Below are 21,298 nucleotides of genomic sequence, written 5' to 3' on the forward strand. Positions count from 1 at the left end.
TCAAGGGAGAAAGAGCTCAGCAAGAACATGAAGCATGAGACTGCATGAGGCTACTTAGTCTGACCCCCGACATGGCTGCTACATTCCCCCCTTAAATGCATAATTTCATTACAATTATAGCATTTCATTACACAAATAGACATTCTGGTTTGCGAAGCATAACACAGGACTCTTATAGCAACCCTCTTACTTAATAGCTTCTTGAGCTATTAGAGCGTAGGGCGGTAGTTTTACTAGCCGAGACATAAAACAGATTGGTTAAATAGCGCATAAGACAAGGAATGCAAAGGCATAACAGTATCTCTATGAACAACACTGGTAGAATTAGGATGAACAATGCTTTTAAGCTAGCTAAGATCTGGAAGCCAAGGGGTTAACCAATTTAGCCAATTGTTTTGTCCCATTGTTATGTCAGCCACTATATTATGCATGCAGATTATTGATTTGAACATCTACAGCATTACTATTATTAGTCAAATTAAATGATGGAGGAGAAAAAGATAAAAAACCTGTTTGCAGGTATATCTCTTGGCAAACAAAAATGCTTTACTTTAGTGACGTTAGCCAGGTGAAGCCAGTAATTATCAGTGAATTGCTGGGACAAACTTCCCCTTTCAGGGGCTGGCCCCCCTTTTTCACACCTTATTAAGGAAACACAATGCAACACTACTAACACTACAACACGTATATTTAATCTTCTTTAATGTTCTTTGGGATCTGACCATTCGCTGGGCAGCTATTCACCTGGCAAGCTGCAGTAGGGTCTAGTCCATCTCTTCAATTTTCCAGCTGCAGGTCTGACTGTACGCAGGGAGGACAGTTTCCCGGTGTGCCCACAGTAAGGTCTAGCCTGAGTCTTCTTACTGCTTTTTTAGAATACTTTTTAGAGGATTTTCAGGATTTCTGTTTACACTCTACTTTCCCCCTCTCACTTTCTTGACTCGTATCTAATGTATTCAGGGTTTAACTCCAGCTACTTTCATAGCTGTGGGGGTGGAAAGTATGACAGTTTTTAGTCTTCTCTATCTGGGAGTCAAAGGGTTATTTTTCCCTCTTTAATTCATACTTTAACTCTTGGTTAGAAAGGATGAACTTCTGTGATGGGAATGGCTTATTTTTTAAGACAAAGCGACACTGGGCTTGAAGAACTTTGCCTAGTGTTTGGACTTTTTGTTTAAGGCTAACGTTTGCTTGCTCTTGATGCCACTCCAGTGTCAATCATGAAGTCAATGTCACGGCTCCTCACAAGCTGTCTTCTCTTTCGCCTGTTCTGGCTCTTTTGGTTTTCTCTTTTGTGTATTTGATTCAATTTATTTGGGCATTCATGCCACCAATGTTTATCTTGTCCACACTGGGCACACTGGTTCTTTCTTAAGAATCTTTTGCCTCTGCCGGGTTTTTTTTTCCTCACCCACGGCTTCTTGGACCTCTGGGTTGAGGGTATACTGGCGATAGGCATTTAAAAGATGCTCCAAGTACGCTCTGGGAGCTTCGGTGGCACCTTGCAGCACTTCAGACACTTTAGTCATATTAAATGACTTTTTTATACTTGTTCTCATGGCTTTTAACAGCAGGGTTTGATACTGGGTGAGGTGCTCTAGCCCCTCTTGTGTGTTAGGATTTCAGCAGGGGGGGTTTACTTACAATGAGACTTTATTGGGTAACTTACAGCACACAGGCGTACCTAATGGTTGGATCAGACAGCTTCTCTGAACCACGAGCTATTGGGCTAAATGGGTTTTATACCATACATGTTACCCATGAGGCAACACAACACTAGCAAGCATTTTCAGCATAGGCTAGAAGTGTTTGGTTCTCAGGCACAGCTTTCTGTAAACAACTTCTCTTCCCAGCAAAGTGCTTGATAACACTTTTATTTATTAGTATGGGAAGATAAATTTTTTTCTCTTTTTTTTTTTACTTTCTTTTTCTTGCTGATCTGCCTGTATTGCAGATCATGTTTCAAACTTTTTACATAAAACTTTCTGTTCCATGCACCAGCCTTGTCTCTTTATTTGTCTTTTTCAAGTTAAACTCACTTAAACCTTTCTGCCTTACACTAGTCCCAAGGACACACATTTGGGATAGGCTCTTTTTCTCCTTCTGGTTACATTTTCTCATCTTAAAGAACTATTACATTATTGTGGCTACTTTACCCCAGGTAATAAGCTCCAGGCACAATCAGCTGCTTCTAATTTATCTTGGGGGCAACTGTGGCCACGCTTCTTCTATACAAATGTTCTTTCTCTTTGCTTCTTGCCTCTTCTTTCTTTTTTTCCCTCTTTCCTCTATCTGTCTGCTACTTTCTCTATTCCCTCTTTTTTACTTGCCTTTGTCTTTTCTCCTTGTTATCCACTGGGAACCACACTCAGTATTATTTGGAGTTGCAACTAACACTAATCTGCAAATATCACATATATTTTATGATATCTAAGAAATCATAAAATATACACAACAAACTTTTTCTGCACTTTAATACAATGAATGGAAAACATTTTTTGCATGGTAAGGCATGATGGAGCAGATCTAGCAATCATACTGCTCTTCTGGCTGAAAGCTCAGGGCCCATTAAAATTAAGGGATGGGCATACTTACACACGCAAAGAGTTCTAGGTCACCATTTTTGCATCGGCAACTCTATGCTGCATGAGTTTTAGCAGAAGGAAATCTAAAAGTCATAGATTAAACTCAGCCTGCTGTACACTGAGCTGACTGCAAACACAGACACACGGTCTACAGTGATGAGAGTTCCAAGTTTATTAAAAGCTTCACAGCACTGTCCATGGCAAGTCTTTGACAATTTAAAATTTTAGTCCATGTGCAGAGTGTCTCTAAAAAGCCCAGACAATGATGGAGGCAAACAGAGAAGGCTCTGGGCAATGAAGATGAGATGTTTCCAGCAAAGGCTCTCCACTTTTGCATCAGTTTAAAAAGGGGAAGTGTGGCCCTACACCCCTTCTGACAGACAAGGGCCTTTAACTTTTTAGCAAGGCCTCTGTCTAAACAGAGCGGCACAGCTCAGCTTTCTAGCCGTGATGCTTTAACCTGGGCAACTCCTCTGTAAATTTTATTCTACTTCTGTCAGGTTCTCACAGACATTTTAAAAACTTACTCTTTTTTTTTTTTTCTCTTTTAACCTGGTACACGAAAGCAAAGTGCCAAAACTCAGGACGCTGGGGGGTGATGGGCATCGCTTTATACTTGCATTTTTTCCAGGCAGCCATTAATCTTCGGGGAGGCGGTTGGGTGATTTGCAGGACTTCAAAAGCAAGCTTCTCAGTTTGTTTGTATTTGTAAATTCCAAGCTTAAAACAGGACACGATGAGGTACAGGGCAGCTAAATCTTTGCTTTGGCATGGGCAACAAATAACTCAGGTCAGCTTTCTTCGCTGGGGTCTCAAACAGGAAAACAGTCTTAATTTAAAGTTGTAACATCACTGACGCGTCAGCCAGCCAGCTACACAGATCTCACTGTTTTTCAAGACAGTTACTCCAATATCTTCTTTTTTTTTCAATCAGGTTGGGTCTCCCAGCTTACACAGTTTATTGCAGCTTCCAGGAGCATGGTAGTAGCGTGATTTTGGCTTGGCCAGGAACATGCTGTCTGGTTTCTCGGTCTCTTCAGCACACACACTCAGGCAGTGTAACACTGGACACTTAAATCAGTGAGATTTCTTTATTGCAGGGAGTCCCACGGCAAAAGCTTAATGGTTACGCTCTTCAGAAATCATATAGCTGATCGTCAGTAGCTGCAGGCTCTATGCAATTCTAACACAGTTCAAAGCTAAACACGGTTACCTTGACAGAGATCTTCAACGTGGTCTTTCCGCTTCATTCTGCCTTGGGACAGTCTTATGGCATGCTTTTCACTCGAAGAGGGGTCTAGCCTGTGCCCTGGGGGCTGATTCTTCACCTTTATTCTCCATTTTGCGCCTTCATCTTCTGGGTCTTCATTTTCAGTTTCTATTTCTTAGGGATTTCATCTCAATTAGGCGAGGTGATGATGTTGCACAACTCAGAACGTTGTGGGCAATTTTCCTGCCCCCCCTCTCGGCGCGCTAGGCTAACAGCTATTTCTTCGGCCTTACACTCTCACGTTCCCACGCTTTGTTAAAAGCCAGGCTGTCCTGCAACATTTCTCTAATTAACAGCCTCAGATCTTGTTCTTTTTTTTCTCTCAGCTCGACCTTGAGCTTTTTCTATTTCCTCTCTCTATTCTGAATCTTTTTTTAAAAAAAACCTTTTTCCTTTTTTTTTTTGGACGTACATCTTAAGGGGGTGCAAGTCTTGAGCAGTAGACGATGACCGATGAGCAGTAGACGAGCTCGCCTCCTCTTTTTTTTGTGAGAAAACATCTTTTTAAGGGTCACCGCCGATTTTATTAAAACTTCTGCCCCACACTTCAGTTCTTCAGTTTCTTTTATTAATGCTGATTGAGGTGTAAGAGGGGAACCTCCCGATCCTGTAGAGATGAAAAGTCTCGGCAGACAATATCTGGGAGTTGAGGACCGTAGCTGAAATCGGCGAATTACTGCCGGTGGGGCTTGAAACTGATGGCGACAGTTCTAAGTCAAAGCGAGGGGCAATGCCTCTGCAGGGGGGATGGCAGGGGCTCAGGAGCCACCGGATCTGGATCTTGACGGTGTGGTCTTACAGTAACATGGGCCCGTGGTGGAAGCGGGGCATAAGCAGGTGGAAACGCTGTTAGCTCTGCCAGATCTTCACATGGGGCTTCTAACACTGGTTGTAATTTCTTGGCCAATTTTTCTTTTCTGAGCACTAAAACTTTTGCCTGGGATTCTAGGCATTTCTTTAGCCATGGAGGAGAAGCGCGGACTATGGAATCCCACGAGTTTATGTAGGGAAATTGGTGGGGGTGCCCAGGTCTCCCAACCACAATGGCATATACATGGCTGATTTTGCTGGGCTCTAAAGAGCCTTTAGTAGGCCATCCTACACCAAAAGACGGCCACTCTATTTCATACAAAGTCTGCAACCATTGAGGATTCATGGGGGGGTCCCCATAATCTCTACTAAAACCTTTCTTAAAATTTGCTAGCATACATCCCAAGGGGGTGCAAGGTTTGCTTCCCCCACCACCCATAGCCTCCCTCCTAAATTGAAGACAGACACAATTAGGGAATGGGAATTGGTCAGTGAGTAAGGGGTCTCACTGGCTGACACAAGAGGATTTTATACACCTCGCACTTTGCTACTGGCCTGGGCACCCGGTTGGTCAACGGTATGCTTCAGAAACCGCAGTAGCCACTCACACAATCATCAATCTCTCCACTGCATCCATATGTCCCTGCCACCCACTTTTCCCACTTTTCACCAGAGCGGAAAGCGGCTTCCCCAGCTTCTTCAGCTTCCTACTGAGTACTGGCGTGCTGGGTACTGGCGCCCGCTCGGGGGTGTGATCAGGCCCCCCTTCTACCCGCAAGGAGTAGGTTCTTTTCGTATACGTATACTAACACTGACCTTCTTCATAAGGCGGGGCCCTCTTTTTTTCTGCCCAGTGGCCTTTCTCCCTAAAGGCGGGGCCCTCTTTTTCCCATATACTTGCCTTTCTCCTGAAGGCTTCCAATGTGGGTTTCAACTCAATTGCAGCTGCGATACAGGCAGGGCTCAAGTTCCTTCCTCCGCTTCCCAAGGTTCTCTTGCTGCTCGTTGCCGTTTGGGCGATCCCAGCGCAGGCCTTCTCCTGTTCACCCGACAAAAAGGTCGGTGGCGCCAAGAAAGGGAAGCATGCGCCGAGCTCTCCCTCCCGGTGCGGCGATTAAGAGCAGGCAACTGCCACCTCTCTGTCTCAGAGCCTGCCACATCCGAGTCACGGCACCATTTATGTTGCAGAACCCAGAGTCAGAGAGACCACGGAGTGAAGGAAAAAGAGATTCTTTAACGCGCGGGCTTAAGGCTGGAATCATTTCCAAAGAGCCAGAAGCCCCGATTTACATTAGCACATTGTTTTTATAGATATTGTGACACATAGGAAACGGCTCCTCCTCTCCCTCCCATATGGGGTTGCAGTCCTCAACATTTCTTCTCCTAGCACCATTGTTTATAATACAAGAACTGGGTTATAGGGTAGCTATGATAAGGAGAGAACAGCAGAGAACAAGATATACAATTGTATGACCTTTGACAAGATAAGGAATCTCGTCAGCTTACAACAATATATTCAAGGGAGAAAGAGCTCAGCAAGAACATGAAGCATGAGACTGCATGAGGCTACTTAGTCTGACCCCCGATATGGCTGCTACAAGATGAACTGGAAACAGCTTTTGAAACAGCAATCAGCTTTTGAAACAGGCTGGTATAAACATCTGGCATCCTTGGGCAGCAGACCCGGGCCCCACCACCCTGGCAGGGCCCAACAGTGATGCCTGCCCTAGGGCCCCTTTTAAAAAAAATTCTGAGCCCGTGCTCCACATGGCTGGGTTGCCATTTAATTTCCCTCAGTGCCCCAATATATTATCACTCCAGGGCATTGTGGGAAATTCAGATGGCAACTTCTAGCCATCTGGTTCTGCTTGGATACTTCTGCTGCCTGCCACTATTGCCAGATAAGCCAGGTAGAGCCCACCAACAGAAGAGGTAGCCCACCAGTGGCCATGTTACCTAGGACCCTTCAGACCTGGAGCTGGCCCTGATTTGAAACTTAATCTAGCATATAGTGTAACATGGTTTGGATGTTGGCATGCTGTGAAAGCTCTAATCTGCCTCCCTCCCTTGCAGTTTAGCAGCCCTGTATTCATGCATTAAAAGTATGCACATCATTGTATTACATTTTGGGGTGTCATCTTGGCATTATAAAATAAATTGGTGTCAGAATTCCTGGATTTTGATAAGTTAATTTTGCTTATCATAAAGATGTCGCATCCCCCCCCCCTCCCGCCACAACCCTGGTTGTAGAAGATGATACTTCAGGTATTTATATCTGTGAAAGTTAGCTTCTGTTATGTGTAATGTGACTACTTAATGAATGCATATATTACAGGACTTTTGATGTGGAAAATGAGGAACATCCTATCAAGCAGGAAGGTGATGACAAGAGTATTTTTAGGAATGTTCAAGGTTTGTGTATCCCATTTGCTTTATATAATACGTCTTGATTTGAAAAAACAACAACAGCACATATTTTAAGGACATTTAGATTGCAGTTTATTTTAGAATAATTTTATTAGCATGAGTAGATCTCCAGAATAAATGGTCTTTGCATTGTAAGTACTAAATACAATTATTTACTGACACAGAACAAAAGCTGTACATATCCATTTATTTCTGTTTTGTTTGGGAGGGTTTATGTTCTGTCTTGAAATAGTGGAAGAGCACATGCTTTGCATGAAGGATGGCCTAGGTTGAATGCACAACATATCCAGTGAAAAGTATCTCATTTGGCAGGCATGGGAAAGACCTCTGCCTAAGATCGCAAAGGAATTCATGCAAGTCAGAATAGACAGCATTGAGCAAGATGGCCCAATGGTCTAATTCCATACACAGCAGTATCTTGTCCTCTTTGAAACACAAACAAAATAGAAATATTTTCTCTATCTTCTTCCCAGGAAGGCTGAGAGGAAAACTGAGTAAAAGAGGAGTTCGTATTGTTACAGGATTAGGAAAATACTTCCGGGAACTGGACAAGAAACAAAATGGAGTTCTTACAAAAGCAGACTTCAAGCAAGCACTGAAGGTGTTCCATTTAGATGTTCCTGAAGAGGTTTGTTTTCATGAACCCACTCTCCTGAGGGAGTCTGTTGACCACCATTTGCACAGAGCCTTGTATATTCTGTCAGAAAACTGTTTTAAGCTATGTTTCAGAGTTACATGGTTGCCCCCAATGCTGTATGAATTGTTTCTTCCCTAGAGGAGAGGGCATCTTTTGCGTGGAGATGGCATAGGAGGGTTAATGGTAAAGACAGGCTTGTGTGACCCCCAATCTCTCTAGCTGTGCAGTCTTTTCAACTTCTGGTCTAGAGCAGTCAACAGTATTTTAATTTATAGAACATAGAGTAGACATCAATAGAACAAGTAATTTAGAAAGGGAAATTAAACAGATTTTTAAAAACTCTAGCTCTGCATTGGTACTTATTTTGAGAGCGGTCCCTAAGCTGTATTAAGTTGCTAGGAATCAATATACTTCTCTTTATGGAATATGACAGCCATTTCCATGACAGCAAAGTCTGACTTCTGGGAGATAGAGTTTTCTTTTGGAATTTTTGCCTCAGTCAGGCGTGGGGGTTGGGCTGGTTGTCAGTAGGATGTATTTCAAACCAGCTGTCATTTCCCTCATGGTTTTTCACCAGCTCAGATGGTAATATAAGCCAGATAATAATTACCACCACCACCCCTCCATATACCTGGCCACTGCTACAGCTGCTGCAACAGTGACAGGGCAGCAGGAAGGCTGGTTGGTCTCTCACCCCACCCTCACCCCCACTGCATTATCTAGACTGCTGCTGTAGGAGCATCCCAGACACCATGGGCAATGTTTTCAAGGGTGCCTGACATCCATACTGTGGATGCTTGGTGCCATGAAAGATGTAGTTTTCAGGGGTCCTGACGTCCAGTTTAGGAATGATACAGGCAAAACTACATTTCCCCAGGTGCATCCTGTCTGAAACATTGCTGTAGTAGCATTCCAGGTATGTGGGAGAAAAAAAAGAGAGCTCTCTCCCTACTGTTATCATAGCCACAGCCAGGGGGCCCATGAGACGGGGGCTGATAAAGTACTTGTGGCTCATGGGGAAGTGGAGGAGAGATTCAGAGCCAGCTGTGCTCTCAATGATATCATCAGGACCACAATGGGCTGACTTCTGGATTTGGGGAGACGGGGAGCAGAGGAACAGTTTGATTTACTGAGTCCAATTTTAAATCAAGCCAGGTGGAATTCCTTCTCATTAGTTGTCCCTTCTGTTAATGGCTGAAGGCAGATGAGATTAGGAATGGATGTTATAGCTATCCTGAGGTTAGGGTTCTTAATTGTAGACACTTACTAAACTCTTAGGTCAATCTATCTCACTTGGGGAGGAAGTTTATTGGGTTGTCAGGAAGCAGTTAGGTGTGTGGTATTTCTCTAGGATACCTTTTGCTATTTCATAACATAATCTTATGTCAGTCTGCTGTCGTGGCAATCTTGGAGCCAGTTCTCAACAGGAAACCATTAGCTTAACAAAATTGTAGCCAAAGGGGGTTTTCCATTGCCCATATTGAACTGAAAATGTATATACAATTGTAACCAAGCAGAAATAGACTGTATTTTACAACTCAGATATGCTTGGAAAATAGTAATCTGTTTCTGCTACAAATTTTCAAATGAAAAGTCAGCTTCTTCAAGCAATAACTTGGCCTTTGCCGCTCTTTCAGGTTACGTGGTAGTGTTCATCTTGTGTTGTCCATGTGTTTAGTAGCAACTAATTTGACATGAAACTCTTAAATTGCAGGATTTTGAGTCTTTGTGGTTAATACTTGATGTCAACAGTAATGATGGAATTGATTGTATGGACTTTACTCGTGCCATTCTTGGAGAAATGAATGAATACAGGAAAGCATTCGTCAGAAAAGTATGTTTATTTTAATTATGTAATTAGTCTACAGATAACTACTACTAATCCACTTAGGGCAGAACCCTATGTTTGTTTAGACAGAAAAAAGGCCTACAACTCCCAGCATTCCCCAACCATCATGGCTGGCTGGGGAATGCTGGGAGTTGTAAGACCCTTTTCTATCTATACAGTCATAGGATTGTGCCCTCAGTGCTTTATTCTTAAATGTTATAAACTGCCTAATATTTATGAATTTAAGATTATTAATATAGGTAAAAATATGAGTATACTTCATTTCTTACCTAATTTTCATATCAGTGCTTGTTGCCTTAAAATAATTATCTTGACTTGGCCCATTGACTTCCCTGGAACTACTCAAGAGTAAATAACTTTGGAATTGCAACCAGAAATGGTAGCAAAAGTTTTTTGTAAGTTGAACTTGAGCACGCTCCGGGAGAGAGCGCAGGACAGGAAGGCCTGGCGTGCTATGGTCCATGGGGTCACGAAGAGTCGGACACGACTGAACGACTGAACAACAACAACACATTTATTGCCAGTGGGTTGCATTCTATAGTACTTTCTGGTGTGTCATACTGAACAAGTTAGTAAAATTCTGAATTGCTTTCTCACCGTCTGTAAAAGAGGGATAACTGTGTTGGTTTTGCAATAAAGATAAATATTTCTTGATCATGCTCTTATTATTTCTAAAATCTTATTTAACCTCAAAGGTGACCTAAAAATAATTTTACATGCATTCTTATTTAACACATTTTTATATCACCCTTTATCATATTTATCCCAGATAGTTTTACAATTCAGTACGATACATAATATTATAAATTAGGTAAGTAAGAGGGTTTTTTGCTGTCGGGTTACTAGTAAAAGAGGTAGACTTGAGGATATCACATTCTGAAACACTGCTTGCCTGCCACTTGCTTCCTGGTAGCAGACGCGTAAGCCTGGCAGGCATTTGCTGAGCTGCTGAGACATTATGAAATGTTCACAAGCATTCTAACTGCTGAGGTAGACAGGTCAGCTGTCAGACTGTTGACAAGCATTGCAGCTTTTGTTAAGGAAGTGAAAAATCAACTTTCCTGAGAATGGGAAAGGCAAAAAAGCCCTACAGAAAGCAGGGGTGTTGCTGGTAGAAAAGGAGATTGATAGCTAAGAATAATGAAAAGATCCAAAGATGTGGGTGATAAGAGGGCAAGAACCTGTTTGCTTGATCGTACCAGTGGTCCATTTAGGCTGTAATCCTATATCCCATTTCCTGGAAATAAGTCCTGTCGAACTCAGTGGGTCTAACTTCTGAGTAGACATAGGATTTCACTGTTACTATAGCAGTCTGCCTCCAATAGTGGACAGGGAGAAGCTCATGAGTTGGGCATATTGAGGTTAACCTTCTCTTTTTGATCTCAAAATCGGGTAATAAGAGGTTACAGTATGATACAGTATAGTAACTTTAAAGAGTTATCTATATAGACTCTATCTTTGGAAGACAGTCTTACTCGGTCACGAGTGATCGCCATGATGATGAGTATGGTGGCACCATTCTTATCTGCTATGGGCAATAGCCACTGACTGATTTCTTTTCAATGAATTTGTGTAATATTTTGAAAAGTGCAACTATTCTAATAGTCAAAATATGATTACACAGTAATGGGGAGGGGTTGCTGAATTTTGCATATTTGAAATAATCAGTATGATCTTTAACTGCAAGCCTGTCATCCCCAAGCTTGTCTTTCATCTGCACACCTCTTTTGCATACTAAAATAAGTATATACTTCTTGGTATTTAATTCTACAGTCCTTGAACCTACCAGCTTTAAGCATTTCAGTTTGTGAAAATATAACTCCTGTTTTGAACAGCACCAAGCCAATATAGCTTTTGGGGTGGGAGGAAGCGGGGAGAGACAGAATGACAGAGAGAGAAAGAGAAATTCTCTTTCTGGGTCATCTAAATAAAATTGTCAGTGAGTGAGAAAACAAGTGAGTCAGTGAGAAAATATTTTACTGTTGATGCAACAGGCAAAAAAATAAGTGTTAATGAATTGGCAGTATTGACCAAAAAACTAAACAGACTTTTGGATATAAAGTATCTATGTTTATATCTGTGTTTTGATTTAAAAGTCAGTAAAACAAAGCCTGCAGTCCTGAGGCCAGTTAAAAAAAAGCTTACTACCTCAGAAGTTAGTGCAGTTAAGCACACCCAACTATTTATTTAATTTTTTAATTTCTATTCCGATTTTCTCCAGACCTTAAGTATGTGCAGGTTTGCAGCCAATATAAATTCTAGGTTTTGTGTTTATATGTATTCTGTCTTTTAATGTCGTAGCTATTAATTATTGTCATTAAAAACACAAGGTGTGTATAAATATTCCCTTTCATTCGTTCTCTCCCACACTTGCATTTTTCTGATTATTGTCTTTGTTCAGGCTTATATGAAGCTAGATTACAACAAAACTGGCAGTGTACCTATGGTAGATATAAAGAAATGTTATTGCGCTAGAAAACATCCTCAAGTTGTAGCAGGTAACTCAAATACAATAAAGTAATTGTTTATTTTTCTTATCAAAGGTATAGTATCTATATCACTGCTTCTGACTGACTGAAATATTTAGCACAAAGTGAGAGAATTACCCCTACTTCCAAGTGCTCTGAACATGTGGGAAGGGCAGGGAAGGGAAGGGCCATTCACTCATGTGCCATATTTTGGTGGAAATGGCAAAAAGTCAGTTTTGATACAACAAAATTTTCCTAACCTGGCTGGAGTAAGAGGCTGATGCCTCTCCTCCCCCAAGAATTCCTCATACTCCACAGGACTGGTGGAATTGGGGTAACCACAAATAATGGTTGGTTACTCAAGGTGTTTGCAAACCCCTGAATTTTTCTGTTAGGAAAATAAATATTTATTATTTTGACTTTTTATGAGTACCATATTTACGCATACATTTTACCAGAAAAAATGACTAGAGGTCATTTGAAATGGATATAGAACTTTCTATATCTTTTTGATTCCAGAATAAGCTTAAGTGAGTCCTGCTGAACACAAGGCAAACACAGTATGAGCCCATTAATGCCAACACAGCTAGCCAATCCTGTCCCTATGTTTTAGTCTGAAGAAGTATGGATGAAACTTAAAACGAACAGAGGAGGTCCACAAAGAAGAAGTACTGTAATACAAACCCAGATCCCTCAATGCTGATATAACAATGGAAGCATCTTGCTTTGTATCGATTGTAATGAAAGGAATAGTTGCCTCGGTATCTTGCTTTCTGATCCATTAGAGTTACATTTGGGGGGTGGGGGAGATAGGTGGTTGCAATTCTTGGCAACTATTGACATTTTATTCGAATTGTTTGCCTCATGCTTTGATCACAGAGTTACCAGTGGAGCAGGAAAAAATGGCCTAGCCTGCTCCTGTGCCTTTAATAGCAGAAAACGTCTAATTTTTGTTAAGTGAACTTGAGAACATTCTCTGAAATATGAATATTGATTCTAACTTATCATTGTTTCTGATTTTGAGAACAAATCCATATTAGTTACATTTTTTCTTGATTTAATTAATCCAGAAAAAAAGAGTGTGAACTTGCAAATTCCTCCATAATGTTACCTTCTTGTAAAATATGTATGAAAGATTATTTATTGTGCATGCAGCAGTTTTGGGTGGTACCTTCCAAACCACTTTTCTATGTATATTTATCAAGAATTCTTCAGACTCATACTGTAGATCCAAAAAAGTTTGTCTTGGTTAATGTCCTCCTTCCTGAGCCAAATTATCCTTCCTGGGATTCCCCTTGAGCTTCTTGCCTAAATTTGCTTCCTACAGTTTTCTTTTAAGAAAGACCTTTATGTTACATTCCTAATGTACTTTATAGGAATGCACATAAAATTTGCTTTTGTTGTCTCTGTTTTACTATATTCTTGGCATGCCTGGTAACGTCTTTAATAGTGAGTAATATTTTAACAGGTAATGCAACAGAGGAAGAAATCAAATCTTCATTTCTGGAAACACTGGAGGATGCCTGCAGCAATCCCAATGAAGTTTCATTCTGTGAATTTGAGGATTATTATGAAGGATTAAGTATTGGAATTATGGACGATGAAGATTTTGTTAACACATTAAGGAATCCCTGGGGAATTTAGAAGCAAATAATATAAAGTATTGATGTAAAGAACTAGGATGAGAAACTGAACATCAGAATCTGAAACTTTTTAAATTAAAATTTAATAAACTGGCCTGAATAGTTTGAAGATACTTGAGAAAATGTTTAAAATGTTGTTTTCTCATCACACACGCACGTACACACAATATGAAAACTGTGCTTACTCAAGGAATATTTTCCTGCCTTGAAAACTGCTAGTAAGACCACATCCTATATAATGAAATAATGTATGTTTGTTAAATCAGTGAATTGTGGAACTGAGTTAAAGTATATGTACAAGAGCAAGTGACTGGTATGTTGTATCAAGGGTATAATTGAATCAGTTGAATGTTTTTAAAGTGACAATATACATTGATCGCTACAGCTTTTATTTAAAATGGCTATTCCTAGCAAATCTGAATAGATTTGGAAGTAGCTTTAATGGGACTTCTAAACCTCACAGTACCCATGCTCAGATAAGCTGATACTACTGGAATTCCCTACCTATACATGCTACCAAATGGCATCTCTGTACGTATGTTTTTGCTTTAGTATAAACGTAGAGCATAGAAAAATGTATGTATATATGCTCTAGGACATTTTAAAAGCTGGCTTTATTGTCTAAGCTCAGGCAAATATGACTAAATTAAGGAGCGTCTTACAACAATAGCTGGAGTGTGGGGGAATCTGGGCACTGCAATTCATATGTAGTTAAGAGTAATTCATATTCCCCATTTTGATTTTTTAATCATGCAACATCTGCTCATTGTAATTCATCCAGATATTCTCTAGGTTTTTACAGTATATTTTTTGATTGCAAAAATGTGTTCAACTTTAAACATTATACCTTTTTAAAAATGATAAATTTTGATTAAAAAAACACAGTTGTCCTTGCTACCTCTAGAATTCATCCTATATTTTAGTTAATAATCTCCTTGAGTATATGGTTTGCATATATTTCATTGCGATGATCCATCATTGTTTTGGTTACTTTTTAAAAGCAAAACTAATGTAAAGAATGGCTTAATTCATCTTGAAAAAGCAGTTTAATATTTAATTCAGCCTAGTCTGCACATTTTCTTTAATGCTGTTATATCAGGTCTTTTAATTGTGCCTTTAAAATAATACAGGTTTTTAATAATTTTGAAGAAATGTCCTATTTTTAATGGACTAAAAATCCTTGGTAAGTAGTTTAATCTCATTCCATGATCCTTATTGTGCAATACATAATTTAAGGCTAGAGTCTTTTGAGAACCAAACTTCATTTTTAATTATGTACTATTAAACTGTGGATGTTTACTATATATGTATGTATTGGTTTGTTTGTTAATTCTTTTAGTATCATACATAATACTAACACTTCTTAGTATTTTTCATATAGCAGGTGCCACTGAAAAATCTCTTTTTTCTTGAATACAGGGGCAGTTAGGGGTACAAGGAGAGGAGATGGTGTTTCCTAGTGGAAGAGGAACACAGTGCTGATAGCTCAGAATGTATCTAACATGAACTAGAGTTTTAAACATCTAAACATTTTATTTATTATTTATTTAAAATTATTTTTAGGCTGACTTCAAGGGTAAATAACTTTGTTCTGTCCTTCAAGAGAATATGTCGTTTCTCTTAAAGATGGGATTCTTTCTGCTAAGCAGCTTCCATGCTCTGTGTCTTGTGAATGCAAAACGCTACGTCATTTGATTATTAGGTATTTAGTATGCCTATATCTGTGAAAGTGGGGAAAGACCTAGTGAATATTTTGCCTGCTATACTAATAAGAAATAGATTATGTTTTACTTTCAAACGAAAATAACATTAGAAATGGTTACTGGCAAGAGATTGTGATTCCTTAAAAAAAGTTACAAAATTATTTTTCAGGTTACAAAACGGGGGGACCTAGGGCTAAGCTACACTCTACATTAATATTTTCCCACCTAACCACTCCCCGCCCTTTAAATTCACCCACCTCCCCATGTGGGGGCTAAAAAAAGGAAAAACCTCTATTGTTGCTAATGCCCTGCATGCTTGCTTGGAGGTGAAGGAAAGGGAGAGAATGAGCAGCATGCTACATATCTAATGTAATGTGTAGCTTAGCACATTTAAATTGTCTTTGCTTGTGACCCACAGGAGATGCCATGGTACAGAGAAGGATAAGAATTCTCAGAAGGAACCCAGACTCAAGTCTCAAGTCTCAGTTTTTCAGCAAATATCCACCTGACAGTGACCACCTAGCATTCTAAGGATAAGGGGATTTAAGGTCCTTCGGTGTCAAGCCACTGTTCCAGTTTCACTCTTTTTAAAATAATGTTTTGGAGTATGTATTTTAGTGAGCAATGGCCGCTAGGCAGCGACTAGACTGCCATAGGATTTTTTTGGTTTCTGGGAATCAAGGTTGGAGCCAGCGCTGTGAGCTTGGTTCCCAGAAATCTGACTCCTCACCCTTTCCCCCACCGCCTTGTAGGAGGCACGGGTCATCCCCAGCTCTGTGCTTAGAAGAGCAGTGTGGAGCGGCCGAAAAGGGGGCATTCCTGGGGGCAGGGAGGGGAAGGAACCACGGAAGCTGTCCAGCCTCCCCCCCCCCCCCGCCTGCTCCAAAGTACCTCGGTTAGATAGCATATTTATTTAAAATGTTTAGGCTGCCTTTAAGTGTAAGAGTAGGTTGATAAAGCAAGGTAGCTTAAACCAAATTATTTTATACTTTGCTTTTCATGGGTTTAATAGACTTATTGTTACATGGTTTTAAAGTGACTGTATATGAATAAGCATATAGTGAAGGTTGGTTTTAAAATGGAAATCAAAGCCTTTCATAGCAAATCTCTCTGCTTCGAAAACTGGATTTTCCCCAGTTCAGACCTTTTATTCCTGGCCACATCCTTTTATTTCTACTGTAACCTAGATTATCCTCGACTTGTAATGATGCTGGTATGTGTGTATTTGTGTACTTGGTTGGGAAAAGATCCCTGTTCCTCAGTATATGCAGGATTTCAGAAGGGACAACATTCTTTGAACATACCTAATGTATTATATTGTAATACCTAATGTATTACAGTGAGATATTTCAAACCCATCTAACTACTAAGGTTTCAAGAGCATGGTGGGGAGGGGAGCTGTTCAGACTGATGGGAGCAAGAGAAGAGCTGGTTACTATGGGGAGGGGACCTGTTCAGAAAGTAGAAGCCATCTACCTGATCACTGAAATCTATAAGCCCCAACCCACCCAGATGCCTTCCGTTTTCTGGACTTTTGTAAAAGGGTAGGGTGGGAGATGGGCACACAGTCCTCACCGTCCAACATACAAAAGTTAGGAAATGTCTTGCAAATATCTTGAAGGTATAGACCTGGATGGTTGTTGTTATGTCAGAAGATGAGCTAAATGCTGTTGTCTTGATATCTAGAATTGGGATGGGTATGCCACTTTTTTTCTAAGGATATAATTGCTTTTTAATATATGTTATGTTCCTATTATATTCCAATCCCAGTTTCAGTGTCCATATTTTAGGCCTGCATTTTTGCTAGCAGCATCACACTGAGTGCCAGATTAGATTATTTGAAGATACTGCCTTCTGCACTCTGAAGTATTTATTGTAGCATGGGAAAAACAAAATCTCAGGTATAGCTTGACCCTTTATGCGATTCTTTAAAAGTAATATTCAAAAGATGAGCATGCCATTCTAAAAACATAGATTGAGCAAGGATTCTCTCCTGCAACAAAGTATAGGTACAGCCAGAGCTGAAAATATAAACCATCTATTTAGCAGGTGTCCACATGGAAAGCCTCATGTATCTATGGAACTTGACCATTATATAAAAGTAGGTTCATTGCAATAAAATTTATGAGTGGTGGGGTGCAAAGAATAAATAACAGGACTCTTTGACTACACTGATTTATTTTCATGAATGTGAATGTTACATCAGTGCAAGTGGCCAATAAAGCTGCCTAAAATTAATTGACCTGATCAAGGGAAAGAGATATGGGTTTAAAATAGATTCCATGCATGTAAAATCTTTTTCCCCTATAGAGTGAGAGCAAATTCCACAATTTAAAATGGACTTATTTGCTACCAACTTGCCTGTCCGTGTGTCTTTCTTTTTGACATGATGACCAGGTTTGCCCGATCACATAGGGGGAGCCACAGTGGCTTATTTCCTCCACCACATGTGCCAGGGGATTGCATAATTACCCTTGCTGCCATGGCTTGCTGTGTTACATGAACCAGGTAAGGGTGGCTTGTTGCTGTGGTCTGTTGTAGGGTTCTGGAGTGGTAACCACAGCAGCAAGATACGCTCACTGGGTTTGTCCAGTGAGAGTAACTATGCAAATCCCACACACACGCGGCAGGCGAAATACGCTACCATGGCTTATTTCCCCCTCCATGATCATGCAAACACGCCCAATCTCTCTGCTTGTTTATAGGGTGATTATTCATTATTTGCAAGATATTTCACCTAGCATCCTGATTTGGTCAGTGTTCTCTCATGGACTGTTCTATACAAACAAAAGAGAAAGTAGTTCTTGTCCTAGAACATTTATTGTTGTTCATTCGTTAAGTCGTGTCCGACTCTTCGTGACCCCATGCACGCCAGGCCTTCCTGTCCTCTGCTCTCTCCCGGAGTGTGCTCAAGTTCATATTCATTGCATCGGTGATGCTATCTAGCCATCTCATCCTCTGCTGTCCCCTTCTCCTTTTGCCTTCAATCTTTCCCAGCATCAGGGTCTTTTCCAGTGACTTTTCGCATTAGGTGGCCAAAATATTTGAGCTTCAGCTTCAGTATCTGTCCTTCCAATGAGCACTCAGGGTTGATTTCCTTTAGGATGGACTGATTTGACCTCCTTGCAGTCCAGGGGACTCATAAGAGTCTTCTCCAGCACCACAATTCGAAAGCATCAATTCTTCAGCGCTCAGCCTTCCTTATAGTCCAGCTCTCACAGCCATATGTTACTACTGGGAAAACCATAGCTTTGATTATACGAATCTTTGTTGGCAAGGTGATGCCTCTGCTTCTTACTATGCTGTCTAGGTTTGCCATAGCTTTCCTCCCAAGGAGCAAGCATCTTTTAATTTCATGGCTACAGTCACCGTCTGCAGTGATCTTGGAGCCCAAGAAAGTGAAATCGGTCACTGCTTCCATTTCTTCCCCTTCTATATGCCAGGAAGTGATGGGGCCAGATGCCATGATCTTCGTTTTTTTAATGTTGAGTTTCAAACCAGCTTTTGCACTTTCCACTTTCACTCCCAACAAGAGGCTCTTGAGATCCTCTTCGCTTTCTGCCATTAGGGTGCTATCGTCTGCCTATCGGAGGTTGTTGATAATTCTCCCGGCAATCTTAATTCCGACCTGTGATTCATCCAACCCGGTGTTTCTCATGATGTACTCTGCATATAAGTTGAATAAGCAGGGTGACAATATACAGCCTTGTCGTACTCCTTTCCAATTTTGGAACCAATCAGTTGTTCCATGTCCGGTTCTTACTGTTGCTTCTTGACCCTCGAACAGGTTTCTCAGGAGACAGGTAAGGTGGTCTGGTACTCCCATCTCTTTAAGGATTTGCCACAGTTTGTTGTGATCCACACAATCAAAGGCTTTAGCGTAGTCAATGAAGCAGTTGTGAAGATGTTTTTCTGGCATTCTCTTGCTTTCTCCATGATCCAGCGAAGGTTGGCGATTTGATCCTCTGCCTCTTTGGAACCCAGCTTGTACTTCCGGTAGTTCTTGGTTCGCATACTGCTGAAGCCTAGCTTGTAGGATTTTGAGCATCACCTTGCTGGCATGTGAAATGAGTACAATTGTACGGTAGTTCGAACACTCTTTGGCATTGCCCTTCTTTGGAATTGGAATGTAAACTGACCTTTTCCAGTCTTGTGGCCACTGTTGAGTGTTCCAGATTTGTTGGCATATTGAGTGCAGCACTTTAACAGCATCATCATTTAGGATTTTAAATAGCTCAGCTGGAATACTGTCGTCTCCACTAGCTTTGTTGTTACTAATGCTTCCCAAGGCCCACTTGACTTCACTCTCTAGGATGTCCGGCTCAAATTCAGTGACCGCACTATCATGGCTATCAGGGACATTAAGATCTTTCCTGTATAGTTCCTCTGTGTATTCTTTCCACCTCTTCTGAATCTCATCTGCTTCTGTTAGGTCCCTGCCTTCTTTGTCCTTTATCATGCCCGTCTTTGCACAAAACGTTCCCTTGAGATCTCCAATTTTCTTGAAGAGATCTCTAGTCTTTCCCATTCTATTGTTTTCCTCGATTTCTTTGCATTGTTCATTTAAGAAGGCCTTCTTGTCTCTCCTTGCTATTCTCTGGAAATTGCATTCAGTTGGGTAAATCTTCCCTTTTCTCCCTTGCTTTTCGCGTCCCTTCTTTCGTCAGCTACTTGTAAAGCCTCATCAGACAGCCACTTGGCTTTCATGCATTTCTTTTTCTTTGGGATGGATTGAGTTGCTGCCTCCTGAACAGTGTTACGGACCTCCATCCATAGTTCCTCAGGCACTCTGTCTATCAGGTCTAATCCCTGAAATCTATTCCTCACCTCCACTGTATATTCATAAGGGATATGATTTAGGTTATACCTGAATGGTTTAGTGGTTTTCCCTACGTTCTTCAATTTAAGCCGAAATTTTGCAATAAGAAGCTCATGATCTGAGCCACAGTCAGCTCCAAGTCTTGTTTTTACTGACCGTATAGAGCTTCTCCATCTTTGGCTGCAAAGTACATAATCAATCTGATTTCAATATTGACCATCTGGTGATGTCCATGTGTAGAGTCGCCTCCTGTGCTTTTGGAAAAGAGTGTTTGCTATGATCAACATGTTCTCTTGGGAAAACTCTATTAGCCTTTGTCCTGCTTCATTTTGTACACCAAGGCCATGCTTGCCTGTTATCCTGGTGATTTCTTGACTTCCTACTTTAGCATTTCAATCCCCTCTGATGAAAAGGACATCTTTTTTTGGTGTTAGTTCTAGAAGGTGTTGTAGGTCTTCATAGAACTGATGAACCTCAGCTTCTTCGGCCTCAGTGGTTGGGGCATAGACTTGAATTACTGTGATGTTGAATGGTTTGCCTTGGATTCGTTTCTTGGATTCTTGGACTGAGATCATTCTATCATTTTTGAGATTGTACCCCAGTACTGCTTTTCCCACCCTTTTATTGATTATGAGTGCTACTCCATTTCTTCTAAGGGATTCTTGCCCACAGTAGTAGATAGAATGGTCACCTGAATTAAATTCGCCCATGCTTGTCCATTTTAGTTCGCTGATTCCCAAGATGTCGATGTTCAATCTTGCCATCTCATGTTTGATCACCTCCAGCTTACCTTGATTCATTGATCTGACATTCCAGGTTCCTAAACAATATTGTTCTCTACAGCATCGGATTTTCTTTTCACCACCAGACACATCCACAGCTGAGTGTCCTTTCGGCTTTGGCCCAGCTGCTTCACTGTTTCTGGCGCTACTTGGAAATTCCCTCTGCTCTTCCCCAGAAGTATATTGGACACCTTCCGACCTGAGGGGCTCATCTTTCGGCGTCATATGTTTTATCCTTGTGATACGTTCCATGGGGTTTTCTTGGCAAGAATACTGGAGTGGGTTGCCATTTCCTTCTCCAGTGG

At 40.9% G+C, this 21,298-nt stretch overlaps 1 protein-coding gene across 2 annotated transcripts in view; it reads left to right on the forward strand.

The window, feature by feature from the left end:
- Nucleotides 1–14,995, forward strand: part of CAPS2 (calcyphosine 2) — a 59,976-nt gene extending 44,981 nt beyond the window's left edge. For both annotated transcript variants that reach the window (XM_084811798.1, XM_084811799.1), the window contains exons 15-19: nucleotides 7,001–7,077; nucleotides 7,566–7,720; nucleotides 9,444–9,563; nucleotides 11,980–12,076; nucleotides 13,515–14,995. In XM_084811798.1, coding sequence (XP_084667924.1) covers nucleotides 7,001–7,077; nucleotides 7,566–7,720; nucleotides 9,444–9,563; nucleotides 11,980–12,076; nucleotides 13,515–13,690 — 625 coding nt within the window. In that variant the 3' untranslated portion in view covers nucleotides 13,691–14,995. The remainder of the gene's footprint in view (nucleotides 1–7,000; nucleotides 7,078–7,565; nucleotides 7,721–9,443; nucleotides 9,564–11,979; nucleotides 12,077–13,514) is intronic.
- Nucleotides 14,996–21,298: the final 6,303 nt, after the last annotated feature.

The sequence above is a fragment of the Heloderma suspectum genome, chromosome 7 (genome assembly GCF_057233095.1).
Source record: "Heloderma suspectum isolate Gila_16-S chromosome 7, 16-S_ref, whole genome shotgun sequence".
In the NCBI taxonomy this organism is placed as follows: Eukaryota; Metazoa; Chordata; class Lepidosauria; order Squamata; family Helodermatidae; genus Heloderma; species Heloderma suspectum.